Consider the following 13314-nt stretch of genomic DNA (forward strand, 5'->3'; position numbering starts at 1 on the left):
TGAGTGTTACCCCAATGTTTCTATATATCTGTAACCTTGTTATGAGCTAAGGGGGCCCAGCCTGAAGGTTAGTGTTTATTTGTACCCTGGGTATCCATGGATCTATAGCAGGGTGACTAAATGTCTGGAACTCTGAACTCTGTTATTGAGGGTTTATATTCTAAATCTGGACAATTGACTTGAGAATTTGTCCTAATTTCATGTTCCCTTTCTGTCCTTCTCACAGGCAAAGATGGGAGCTTTTGGTAAAAGTAACAGATTGCATCCAAATGAACGTCCATGGAGAAGACGTCTGGTTTCCATGGAGACACGCAACAGCCTAGCACAGCCCGACTTCTGCAAAGGACACAATGGCCTGGTTCTACTCTGGCCTGGAAAGTGAGCCTGACTAGCCTCATTCCTTGAATGGAATGAGCTTGTTGTCCTGCCTGGTTTGTAGAGAGCAGTGTTCCCTAGTCACTGAACATGGGATATCCATCCTTATGTTACCAAGCTCCACCTACTAATAATTACCTACTCCATGTAAAGAGTGTGTATATATATATATATAAAACAGGGAATTAGGAGCTTTATTTATAGATGCTTGTGGTTATTCCACAGGCAAACCCAAGTTACACAGGCCAAGTTTATAGATGGATTATAGAGATCTATGGGGTGAACTGAAGGATTCCCTGCTACCTTGGCCGGCCAGCCCACCTATACCACTAGATGTATAAGTTTTTATTAAATGTGTGTTGATATAAAAGGGGAAACTTACTTTTCCCTATGATATTTAATGAACACATCATGGGTGACCCTTGTAACCATTACTATTTCTCACTCCATGCTCTGAAACCAGGATCCTCAACTGCCTCCATTGGTGTAGAACTATAACTCCCATAATTCCTTTGGCTCCCAACTCAGCTGTGAATCGTAGTAACTGGCCCAACACAAAAACTGCTTTAGGGTCCTAATTCTGCCAAATACAATAAAGAATGAGTTGGTTCCCACACATATACTAAGAGAACACATAAAATCCTCATGTTGGACTGCACTGTCCTGTAACATAACAGGATATGAAACATGCCCAATATGGGCACCTATATTATATATTTTACAGGGACCTGTTCTACATAATATATCTAAACTGTATGTTATGTCTTATTTTTATAAAATCATTTTTTATTAATCATGTCTCTGAGTTTTATTCGTACTTATAGTTGCCTGGACCCTGCTAAAATTTAAACTATTTCATAGTTGCTAAGGATGTCATTATCCTAGCAACCAGCAAGCCGTTTTGAAATCAAAATGTAAGATTAATAGCAGAGGGTCAGTGACCCCAACAACCAAAAGAATGTGATTGCAGATGTAGCATTGATATAATGGTATTTTATAGCTATTTGGTAAGAGAGTTTATCTCCTGGAAGCCTATGGCAGTGCCGCAGCCCATTGTGTGTGCTGCCAGTATTGCCATGCATTAATAATAAGGAAAGATATGCAGGAATTATGGGTAATTATCAGATAAAGATGTAAATATTCATATTAGTGCAGCCCTAGGATATTTGTGCGACACTGTATGGAGACAGTGGAGAGGCTGATGGTGCATTTGGCTCCTTATTCTGTAGTGTAGATACAGAATGACGAGTTCCAGGGCTTGGAATGAATTAATATCTTGCCCAGAGAAACCATTTTCTGTGTGTCCCATATGTACACCTGTTCATATCTGCTAAGCAATGGCTGAGCTGCGAGGCTGACGTTCCGACTCCCCCCCAGCCCGACAGACTGTCACACGGAATAAGCAGAAATGAACTGACACCCACTGGTACCAGAGGCAATGTGTTTCATAGAAACACAAACCCCGTAATCCAGTGGAATATGACTCCCCCACCCTAAAAATCTCCCAGCCAGAGGCACAAATGGACCTGATAGGGAACCATAGCTACTCTTTACTTGTATGAAGGCAGAGCTTGTGAATTTAAGTGGTTACACCCTTTTTAGGAGAGACAGGGGGATTAAATAGCGGGTGGAGGAGTGTGTTTGTATGTAAAGCCTGAATTAAAGCCATGCGCTAAAGAAATAACAATAGCTGGCACTGGTGAGGGTGTAGAATCCCTCTGGGTAGAGATTTTGACTGAGCAAAAGGTAACAAAAAGAATTATCATTGGTGTATGCTATAAACCACCTGGTATAAGTGTCGAGTATGAAGCCCAGCTACTCTTGCAGATACAAGCGGCTTCACAGCTGGGTCAAGTTTGTCTCCTTTGAGATTTTGTACCTATTTAACCCCAGCAAGGTGCATACAAAAATAATAATGGCTAATTTATAGCCCGCATTGATAGAGGTGTCCACATTTACTTTAAATTGCCATATTTACCCACACCAATATGGGACTTAACCTCCACAAAGGAGGTTAAATCCCATATTGGTGTGGGTAAATATCCTTTGAGATTCTGTTGCAGAAGCAATTCTATAAGGGAGTAATTAAAACACAAAATTTTAGACGTGCAAACTTTGACAGTATAAGGGCATCTCTGCAGCATATTAAATGGGAAAAGCTTTTTGCAGGGTTAAACACAGAACTAAAAATGGTCTTAAAAAAAGTCTTTAAAATGCTGCTAGTGTTGGTGTTGAGGTGGGTAAGAAAAGACCTGGTTTTAAGGCTTTCAAGTTAGCTGGGACAGCCGAATCATTTATAAGGTACAATGAGGCTAATAAATCATGCAAAGAAGCTATAAGGCAAACTAAAATTGCTATAGAAAAGGATATTGCCGCAAGCAGTATAAAGAATCCAAAATTATTTTTTAATATGTTAATAGTAGAAAAATGAAACAGAAAGGGGTGGGACCTTTAATATCAGAGGATGGTCAGCTGGTTGATGAGAACAAAAAAAAGCTCAGATTCTGAACTTATATTTTTCATCTGTCTACATAAATGAGGAACCAGCTAATGAAGGTTTCCTTTTTAATAGTCCCAATTCTAGCAATACGAATGATGCATGGTGCACACACAAGGAAATTCGAAAGAGTCTAGAACATGTTAAGATGAACAAAGGTCCGGGGCGGGATGGGAAACTGGGCAGCAAACTGGAAAATGAGGTTCAATGTTGATAAATGCAGGTTATGCACTTTGGCAAAAATAATATAAATGCAAGTTATACACTAAATGGCAGTGTGTTGGGAGTCTCCTTAAATGAGAAGAATCTAGGGGTCTTTGTAGATAACAAGTTGTCTAATTCTGGGCAGTGTCATTCTGTGGCTACTAAAGCAAATAAAGTTCTGTCTTGTATAAAAAAGGGCATTAACTCAAGGGATGAAACATAATTCTGCCTCTTTATAGGTCCCTGGTGAGGCCTCATCTGGAGTATGGGGGGCAGTTTTGGACTCCAGTCCTTAAGAGGGATATAAATGAGCTGGACCTTGAGTATATTTGTGATCCAATGGCACAATGGTCACTCCATACCAGCGCTAGTATTTTGTATGCATCTAAAGGCTAAAGCACAATGTCCCTTTAGGGGTATGAAAGTTCCTTGTGGGCTGGCCATGGTGAATTTGGCTCAGATAGGGTGGCGGTGAGACACTGTCTGGAGTAAATAAAAGAGACAACCCCGATTAACTCAAACATTTTCTTTTATTTAAAAGTGCCATTGTCAAAGTCATTTTAAGACTGCATATGAATATGATCTGTCTCATTATTTCTTCCACAGTACTGCATCATCTACCCACAAAACACACCCCCTGCACATTCATCTAGACCCTGGGCAACCCTTGCCAACCATCCCAAAACTACAAGAAAAACGTTCCCCTCTCCATTCTAGCTTCCATTCAAATACAGAGCGAATACTCATTAGGTTCCTCAGACTGAAGGCCACAACAGGGTGATGACTGTACTGAAGGCCACAACAGGGTGATGACTGTACTGATGTGTCTGTCCTGGTTGTGACTACTGGTCACCATTTGCCTTCCACATCTCATACACTCAATATTGACCGTAACCAGTTGAAGCCTTAGTAATACTGTTGAGGCCAAGAATGCAACTCAGAGGCAGAAATTTCCCAGTCATTTCCCAGGCAGAGGTCATTACCAACCTTCCTTCCTCTGTGCAGTCTGAAGGGTATCATGGGGGCCACCACATTAGGCTGGAAACTCCAGTGTCAACACATTGAAAAAGTTCTCCGAAGTAAAACGTTGAACGTTGTCCATACAAAGACTTGTCTTCTACCATCTGTAAAGAGGAAATCTCCATTGCATTTTTTTGTGATTTTTTTTCTTATAAATTAAATAACTTACAAAGTGGAAAAAAAGAACTGATAACACCATAGTCTTGCATGCACCACACACAAGGAAACATCAGTACGTATCAGAGAAACCGCCAACTTCACAGCAATATATTTACAATGCAGTAATAGTCACTTTCAGCAGGAACAAAGTTTTTTCGATGGAGGGCGTTGAGAGATCTTACCCATATCTGCACATAACACACACGTGTTGGCAGTCACCAGTCATCCAGAGGAGTCATCTGAAAGTTATGGTACAATAAACTCTATAATACCATAAATCAGCTCTTGCCAACTCCTAAACAGGGATGAAGGGCTACTGGGCTTTTTTTTTTATAACATTGGGATGTTCCTGGACTCTTTCATAGGGTTGGGTTGGATAGGACCATTTGTTGAGCTCCATCATCACATGAATTGATGTTGCATAAATACTCTAAGACCAGGCTGGTGGAATACACAAATTCTTAATGGGTCTTAGCAACAATCCCCAACCAATTATGAGCAACCCCACCACTGTTGATGTTCCACAAGGTAAGTGTTCAGTTTAAATGTCTGTCTTGGAGGCACATGGGGTTAAGGAACAACCAACCATACACAATTTTTTGGCAACCGCTAGGTACCTTATTTATGCTGGAGTGTTTGAATGTTGCTCATGAGTTTAATAAGGTTGGGGTCAACTGGATCACAACACATAAAGCCTCATTTCTTTTAAGCAAGGTTCCTGCAATGTGGCTTTCTCTTAGGCACTGTTCCAATAATTACCCCTTGAAGAGTAGTGTAATATACTGTTATATTTTGGTTACAGGATCCTTAAGCTACGTCTATGCCATTGGTTGGTATTTAGATCCTCCAATGTCCACATGAAGAAGAATTACATGGGATAACTGTTGAGGACCCTAGAGTATCGCCAACTATCTCTTCTTTACAAGAAGGAGCCATATGCTACATAATAACACTGAGGTTTCCAGTAGTCCAAATTGGGTAGGTAGATCTTAACCTTATTTAGAAAGGTGCCAAAGCAGGAAAGGACTGAAAAAGACCAGATACCTCCCAACACATTTTGGAGACTTTTTCTAGATTCAGCTACCTTCTTGGAGCTCAGTAGAACTACAGCCTAACAAGGCCGCTGCCACACATTGGTCCCACAGATTCAAGTCAAATCCAAAAATGAAAACTCCCCTTGGTATTTTGAAGGCAGAGGCACAAAGTAGGTTACTTAGACCCTACCGTGTGGGATTGGGGTATCCTACACTGAAGTGGTACAGCCCTTCTTGTGCCCAATATCAGTCCCGAATCTACCACTCCAATCACATCATCACAGGTTGGAAAAGAAAAGATCTTTCATTTTTAAATAAATAACATTCAATAAATAATAAAGAAGAGGGTTTAAATCTGTGGACCCTCTAAGATGGAATGTTCTATTGCTCCTCACTCTATAGGATAAATACAGCAAACCCAGCCATGGCTGCTATTTAGCAGATATGAAATGATAATGTTCTTTCCAGTTTGTGTTTTGCCCAAAACAGCAAGAAAAATACAATTTAAAAGGAATATCTAATTCTTATGCCTGCAGATTCCCAGCAGCTGCCATGCCACTCTTCATTGCAGGGAATGCTGGTACTTGTAGTTCAGAAGCAGGAGGGTATAAACTACAACTCCCACTATCCCCTGCCAGTATTTTTCTGTGTTTCTCTAAATTAGAGGGAGAAGCCTACGTGTGGGATATAGTCAGCTCTAAGGAACATTACTGTGGTGGCCATTGGAAAAATAGGTTTAAAGGTGATGCCCTGCAGTACCACTTGCCACCACTTTCTTTCCCCAGCCGGGTTATTTTCACAGGGCTGCTATAGAACAGTGCCACAGTCCGAGGATAAGATATTAGCAGTGGAGTGCATAGTGTCATTTCTAAATAGGACTGTAAGCTGCCATATTGCTTGCCTCAATTAAAAAGTAGCTAAAAACAATGTACCTGCACTATCTTACCACTAGGAGTGCTGCAGCTACAGGTGGGTGTTTTCAATCATATCTCAGCCAAAGCAACTAATATGGCAGCTGTCGGGAATATGTCATATAATGTTGCTTCTTGCAGCCAAAGAAGCACCGAAAGCTGAATTGTCTAAGGCTTTTGATATGGCACCTCCCACCTATTTGTATAAATTCAAATATACAGAGAATGAATGCTCTGGGTACACAATATTATTATTATTATACCCTCAGGGAATCAATATGGCACCTCCTCCTACCATATGTATAAATACAAATATACAGAGAAGGAATGTTCTGGGCACACAATAAGCTATACCCTCATACTGTACTGTCTAAGGGAATCAATATGGCACCTCCTCCTCCCATATGTATAAATACAAATATACAGAGAAGGAATGTTCTGGGCACACAATAAGCTATACCCTCATACTGTACTGTCTAAGGGAATCAATATGGCACCTCCTCCCATATGTATAAATACAAATATACAGAGAAGGAATGTTATGGGCACACAATAAGCTATACCCTCATACTGTACTGTCTAAGGGAATCAATATGGCACCTCCTCCTCCCATATGTATAAATACAAATATACAGAGAAGGAATGTTCTGGGCACACAATAAGCTATACCCTCATACAGTACTGTCTAAGGGAATCAATATGGCACCTCCTCCTCCCATATGTATAAATACAAATATACAGAGAAGGAATGTTCTGGGCACACAATAAGCTATACCCTCATACTGTACTGTCTAAGGGAATCAATATGGCACCTCCTCCCATATGTATAAATACAAATATACAGAGAAGGAATGTTCTGGGCACACAATAAGCTATACCCTCATACTGTACTGTCTAAGGGAATCAATATGGCACCTCCCTCCTCCCATATGTATAAATACAAATATACAGAGAAGGAATGTTCTGGGCACACAATAAGCTATACCCTCATACTGTACTGTCTAAGGGAATCAATATGGCACCTCCTCCTCCCATATGTATAAATACAAATATACAGAGAAGGAATGTTCTGGGCACACAATAAGCTATACCCTCATACTGTACTGTCTAAGGGAATCAATATGGCACCTCCTCCTCCCATATGTATAAATACAAATATACAGAGAAGGAATGTTCTGGGCACACAATAAGGTATACCCTCATACTGTACTGTCTAAGGGAATCAATATGGCACCTCCTCCTCCCATATGTATAAATACAAATATACAGAGAAGGAATGTTCTGGGCACACAATAAGCTATACCCTCATACTGTACTGTACTGTTTGCAAGATGTGCTGGTGCCAATGATCTGGGTCACACAAGGAAGTGAATGACTCGTGGTGGGGGGGGGGGGTTGAATATTGCCCTATATACACTGCAGTGCATGGGATACTAGTAGTTAAGTACTGGGAGTTTGTCTTAATCCCATGCCGTACCCCCAAAAAAATCAATGCCAGAAATGCACTGGAGGTGGAAGTAGGGAGATAAACAGGGGGCAGCCTTGCAGCAGTTGTAACTACAACTCCCAGCATGCACACCACCTTCTGAGGTCACAAAACACTTTTATATTAAGTTTGATAGTTGTGGTTTTCTGCCGCCCCTACTTCTCAAAGCTTACAGCAAATCTGACCCAGGGCAACCAATCAGCAATTAGCTCTGATTAGTCTGTTGCACTTAGAATAATGAAAGCAAACGCCAGATTGGCTGCCCTGGTGCAAATTTACCTTGGATTGATGTAGGTCAGCTAATCCGGGGACTACTAAACAGCCACACGGCACCAGACACCTGCATTGTGTCTCCTGTAGGGGGGAGCATGGCACAGGAACCCATAGAATTGACCACATTGTCCCACACCATTAAAGGTGAGGTTATATCGCTGCTAGAGCAAGCGTGTCCCTAGCAACCAGATAACCAAAAACACAAGAGACAAAAAAAACCAAAGACCAACTGTAATACAGCTGTCTACTAAACTGGTCATTTTTAACTGATGTTGCCATTCTGGCTGAGCCCGCTGGGAGTTTTAGTTTGGCTATTTAGGTGTTAACATGCAAGCCTACCAGATCAAATAAGTTTTGGGGTATATACTTTCTTAACAGCAAGAACTGTACATGGGTCCACTGCCACGAGTTACATATAAATTAGAAACCAGCACAGTTTCTTACTGAAAACATTTATTTGTGCATAATAAATGATTATACATTAATTCTACACAAATAAATGTTTTAATTAAGAAACTGTGCAGGTTTCTAATTTATAATCCTACCAGATCCCCCACCTCTAGGCTGCACTCAAATATGTAAGACAAGGGCAGTGATTGGCTTTCCTTTACCTATTTTCCTGCACAAAACATATCTATGGAATGAGAAATACGTGGCTGCTTGGATTTCAGCACAGCCCTGTGCAATATAATTTGGTTATACCTACAACCGGCAACAATAGAGATTGCCCTGAATAAATTCCCTTGTCATGATACGTGTAAAACTACAACTCCCCGCATACTCTCCCATGCAACTTGGAAGGGCATACTATCAGAAGCCATGAAACCTTGCAAAACTACAACTCCCAGCATCCTCTCCTATGCAACTTGGAAGGGCATGCTATCAGAAGCAGTTTTTAGTTGAGTGCCAACAACTGTCAGCCCCCTCCTGCCTTAGGACTGACAGTTTTTTTTTTTGGAACCTTTGATTCCCAGTGCATTGTAGGACCCCATTGAAATGCAAATAATCAGCCGGCATTCAAGTAAAGTAATCACTGCCAAAAATTGTGATATAAGATGTTCTTTGGCACCATTTCCCGTCATCCTAACACCTATTTTAAACCAGATCCAGTTTAGCAGTTCAGTTCTGCATGACTGCACAGAAACCACAGAAGGCTGCAGCAGGCATGTACCTGCTAATTAGCATATATTGGTTTAATATGTGTCTGGTTTTAATGGGATATGGTGCCAAGCCTAGCCAGTGGGCAAACATAATGTTTAAAGGGTATACACACAGCCTGTGGATTACAGAATTACTGTGCCCAGCAGGAGAGCCAGCAGATTGGGATTCTGGGAGTTGTAGTCCTATGATGAAATGTTCTGCTGTAGCCGTCCCGATATAGAATTCCAACTCCCAGCAGAAAACAAATAGGCGTGGGCAGGAAAATTCCCAGTATCTATTAGTGAGAGCAATGCATGCAGAAGCCCTAGACACACCCCTATGGAATCATACTGGGAAACCCCAAATTATCAATAAAAAAGAGGTAATAGAATCAAGTCATGTGATCAGACCCCCCTTTTACCAAGGTTATTCCATATGTCTCCTTCATGTTTATGGAGCTGCAACCACTGCCTCATCCTCTCTATGTTCTAGAATTCACTGGCCCTTAAATGTTGCAGGAGGGCAGAACATGTGACCAGACCCTCCAGCAGTTTTTGTGAAACTGTGCACCCCCCTTTCCCTGCTCTTCCCAGAGGGGTCTCTTTGTTGGTACAACTCAATTTATCCAAAAAGAAACAAGAGACACCTAGTCGTTCTTATTGCAGAATATACATGTTAACCAAAATCCTGGGGCTTGGTTTGTAGGATTGCTTTGGAATGTGTCTCAGCAGCCACAACCATACAGTGACGGGGAAAAAAGAGAAAAAAAGGTTCTAGGGGAAAGGGGTTACGGGAAAAGAGTCAGGCACTTGTTGGCCTAAATCGACCCAGAATGCAATTCTGACAGTGGCCAAGGAGCCTTGGGGGCCAAACACTTCCCAATGAGGACAATGCACATCAAGGTTAAAACGTGGTCCCTTTCTTGTTTTTGGCTACTCGATTAAAGTCAGCCTATGGGTAGCCAAGCCGGCCTTCAAGTGCTGTCATAGATATGAACCTACTAGCCCTGGGAATAGTCACCGGTCAAGGACTCTGGAGAACTCATCTCGATTGCCTTCATTTTTGAGGTCAGCAAAGACCTGTGTGAAGTAGTGTGGGTCGGCGTTGATTCTGAGCATCTTGGAACTCATGGCATCAATAATGCAAAGACATCTGTCCCAGAAGGCATCTTTGCCCGCTTCCACCAGAAAGGGCTTTAGGGGGTAGGATATCTCGTTGCCCATGTAAGAGTAGGACAAGTAGAGGCAGGTCAGGAGGGTGGCTTGCAAGTCATGTTCAGTGGCCACAGAGTCCCCGTCAATGACATCCCTGCAGAGTAAATAGACAAAGACCACGTTGGCCGGCGTGACAAAGGCCTGGTCTTGCCATCCCTGGAGGAGCAAGGAACGGTCGACGCTACGCAGCCAGAGAATTGGGTCAGTGGGGGACAAATGTTTCAGCCGGTAGCATCTCCTGCATAGGAACTCCCCAAGGCATTTCAGCAATTCACTGGTGGAGGCTTGGACAATGACCCGTTTTGGAGAGCCACCACCACTGGTGTTGGAGACATTTTTGATGGAGGATATCTGCTTGGAGCTGAGTGGTGCCAGAGGTTGGCTGTCATAGCTGGAGAGATTGGCACAAGATAAAGACTTCTTCACATTCTCATGGTTCAAGTGGGCAACGTCCTTCTGGTAGTTGTTATTGGCCGTGCTCTTTCTAGAGGTCTTCTTTTTGGTGGAAGCCACCAGCCTTTTCCACGTAAGAGCAGGGATGAACATAGAGTGTCTCTTTAGGGTCTTATCTGACTTCTGCCCACTCCCCTTGCTAACACCGGTGTAATGGGCATGAGAGCCGGAGCCATCATCATACAAGCTGGCTTTCCTGGAGCCTGGGGATAAGGAGAGCACAGTCCCCATGTTGCCCAGCCAAGAAGCTCAGAAGCTGAACAGAGCAGAGGGCAAGAGGGTGCAGCCTTAGCGTCGGGCAATCACAATAACAGACAGGTATCTGCTGGTGGCTAATTAATTGGAAGCTGGGGAACGAGACTGGCGGCTCTTTGTTCCCTGCATTGCAGGACTCCCTGCCCTCCCCAGATGTCTGGCTTCCAGCCTTCCTAGTGTTCAGAGGCAGTGGCTGAGGCACAGGCAGGTACTGCTGATTTAATCAGACGGAGAGTGGCTTTCTTTATGTTGCTGGAGTCAGGCTTTTAATCAGCAGCAGATCAACCCCCCAATGTAAATATCTGGGGTGCAGGCAGAGGGGAGCTGGATCAGGGTTTAGGAGGCATTGGCGAGTCCTACAGCAATTGCAATGGATGGATGTTCCCTTGTCTTTCCATACAAATTGGCATGAGTGGGAACCAGCCTTGAAGGTTGGCAGAAGCAACCTGGGTATAATCCAGGGGTGAGATGGGAAATGAGCTTCAAATAAAAAGATGGAAAATAGAAATCCACCTACCCCCGAGGTGCAGTGATAAAGATTGTCCTCCGCTGTAAAGACAAGGGTGGGTTATTTAACTGAAAAGCCCCGGTTTTTGTGCCACAAAAGGTCCATGAAAAGGGCTTAGCCTGATGCCACCAGCTGTGCCACCTCTCAATGCAGATAGTCCCAGATGTAGCCTCTGCAGAATTTGGGGTTGTCAACGATAGAAGAAAAAAAGGGGGTGCAGTTGTTGCAGAATTTGGGGTGCCAGTGATTGGTGGCTTAGGGGTGCTGCAGCCAGTGCAGGGTTTGGGGTGTCAATGACACAAGGCTGGAGGCAGAGCAGTTCCTGCAGGATTAGAGGTGCCAGTGATTGATGGATAGGGGGTGCAGCAGCATCTGCAGGATTTAGGGTGTCAAAGTGATTGTGGGGTTACCCCTTTCTGTGCAGCAGGTGTATGATGGAGGTAGATGCCAGCCCACCGTGCCGCATTGGTGAGGGGGGGAGTCAGCGTCCAAGACAAACAGCAGCAGCATCTGATGAGAAGCAAGAGAGGGCTGATCCTGCTTCCCAGCTCACAGGCATCTCTAGGAGGCTCCTCCAACCAGCTTTGGGCTTCAGCACTGAAAAAAAATCCAAAGGCACCGTGATTTGCTCCTTTCCATCAGCCTCAACTCCTCCTGGCCCATCCCCCCACCCCCCATTGATGGGCTAAGGAGGTTCTTCACTGCCACCTGCTGGCCGTTAAGGGCACTGCCCATTGTTTCATAGGGTTGGCAAATGATCAGGTCTATTGTTATACTGATATGGGCAATACTGGGCCTGACATGCAGGGGCCTGGATTTTATGTGCCTGTGGGCAACTGCATAATACAGAGGTGCACACCAGGCCTGGACTGGCAATCTATGGATTCTGGCAAATGGCAGAGGGGCTGCTGTAAGGAGCCATATTGGGGGCTGTTTGGGTTTATCTGCACAAAAAATGCAAGGGCTTAAGTTGACTCCTATTCCTGGCCTGGTGCCCACTCTGATTGAGCTCTATAGACACCAATAATATGAAATTATGATTATAGAGAGAGAGAGGTGCAGGCAGATCCCTGACCAGTTATAATAAAGGATTATTATTATTCTTTATTATAGAGAGAGGGAGGCTGGCAGCCAGTTATTGGGTGTGTGTCCATGCAAAATGCAGGTGTGACTATGCCTCATGAACTACTTGTGTCAGGCTATACACACATGCCATTGTCTGCCCTCAGTTTGACATGCACCATAGATAATCAATAGAGCCATGGTTCTCCTGTTAGAAGCCGCCAGTCAGTGTGAGAGTGGCAAAGGCTAATACACAGGGAGAGATAGGCTTGTGCCAAGTGACTATAGGGACAAGGCAGTTGTTATATACAGAGAGGAATGTGCTTGAATAATCCTTGTGTGATGCATTATGTGTAACAGTTATATGCATCTGTATATGCCCTCCAGGTGTTGTTGAACTGTAGCTTTGAGTGGGATGCCCAACCCATATTGTGCAGGGACTCCCAGCCCATATGCATCAGTTATTACTCACACATAGGGATGTAGCGAACGTCGGAAAAAATGTTCGCGAACATATTCGCGAACTTGCGTCAAAAATGCGAACGGTTCGCGAACGTCGCGAACCCCATAGACTTCAATGGGAAGGCGAATTTTAAAAGCTAGAAAAGACATTTCTGGCCAGAAAAATGATTTTAAAGTTGTTTAAAGGGTGCAACGACCTGGACAGTGGCATGCCAGAGGTGGATCAAGGGCAAAAATGTATCTGAAAAATACATTGTTGAC

General features: G+C 43.4%; 1 protein-coding gene across 1 annotated transcript; it reads right to left on the reverse strand.

Annotated features, from left to right (window-relative positions):
- Positions 1-7448: 7448 nt before the first annotated feature.
- On the reverse strand, positions 7449-12185 carry cdk5r1l.L (cyclin-dependent kinase 5, regulatory subunit 1 (p35) like L homeolog). Its single transcript, XM_018267008.2, has one exon. The coding sequence runs from the start codon at positions 10995-10997 to the stop codon at positions 10116-10118; it is 882 nt and encodes a 293-aa protein (XP_018122497.1). The 5' UTR covers positions 10998-12185; the 3' UTR covers positions 7449-10115.
- Positions 12186-13314: the final 1129 nt, after the last annotated feature.

This window comes from Xenopus laevis, chromosome 6L, assembly GCF_017654675.1.
Source record: "Xenopus laevis strain J_2021 chromosome 6L, Xenopus_laevis_v10.1, whole genome shotgun sequence".
Taxonomy (NCBI): Eukaryota; Metazoa; Chordata; class Amphibia; order Anura; family Pipidae; genus Xenopus; species Xenopus laevis.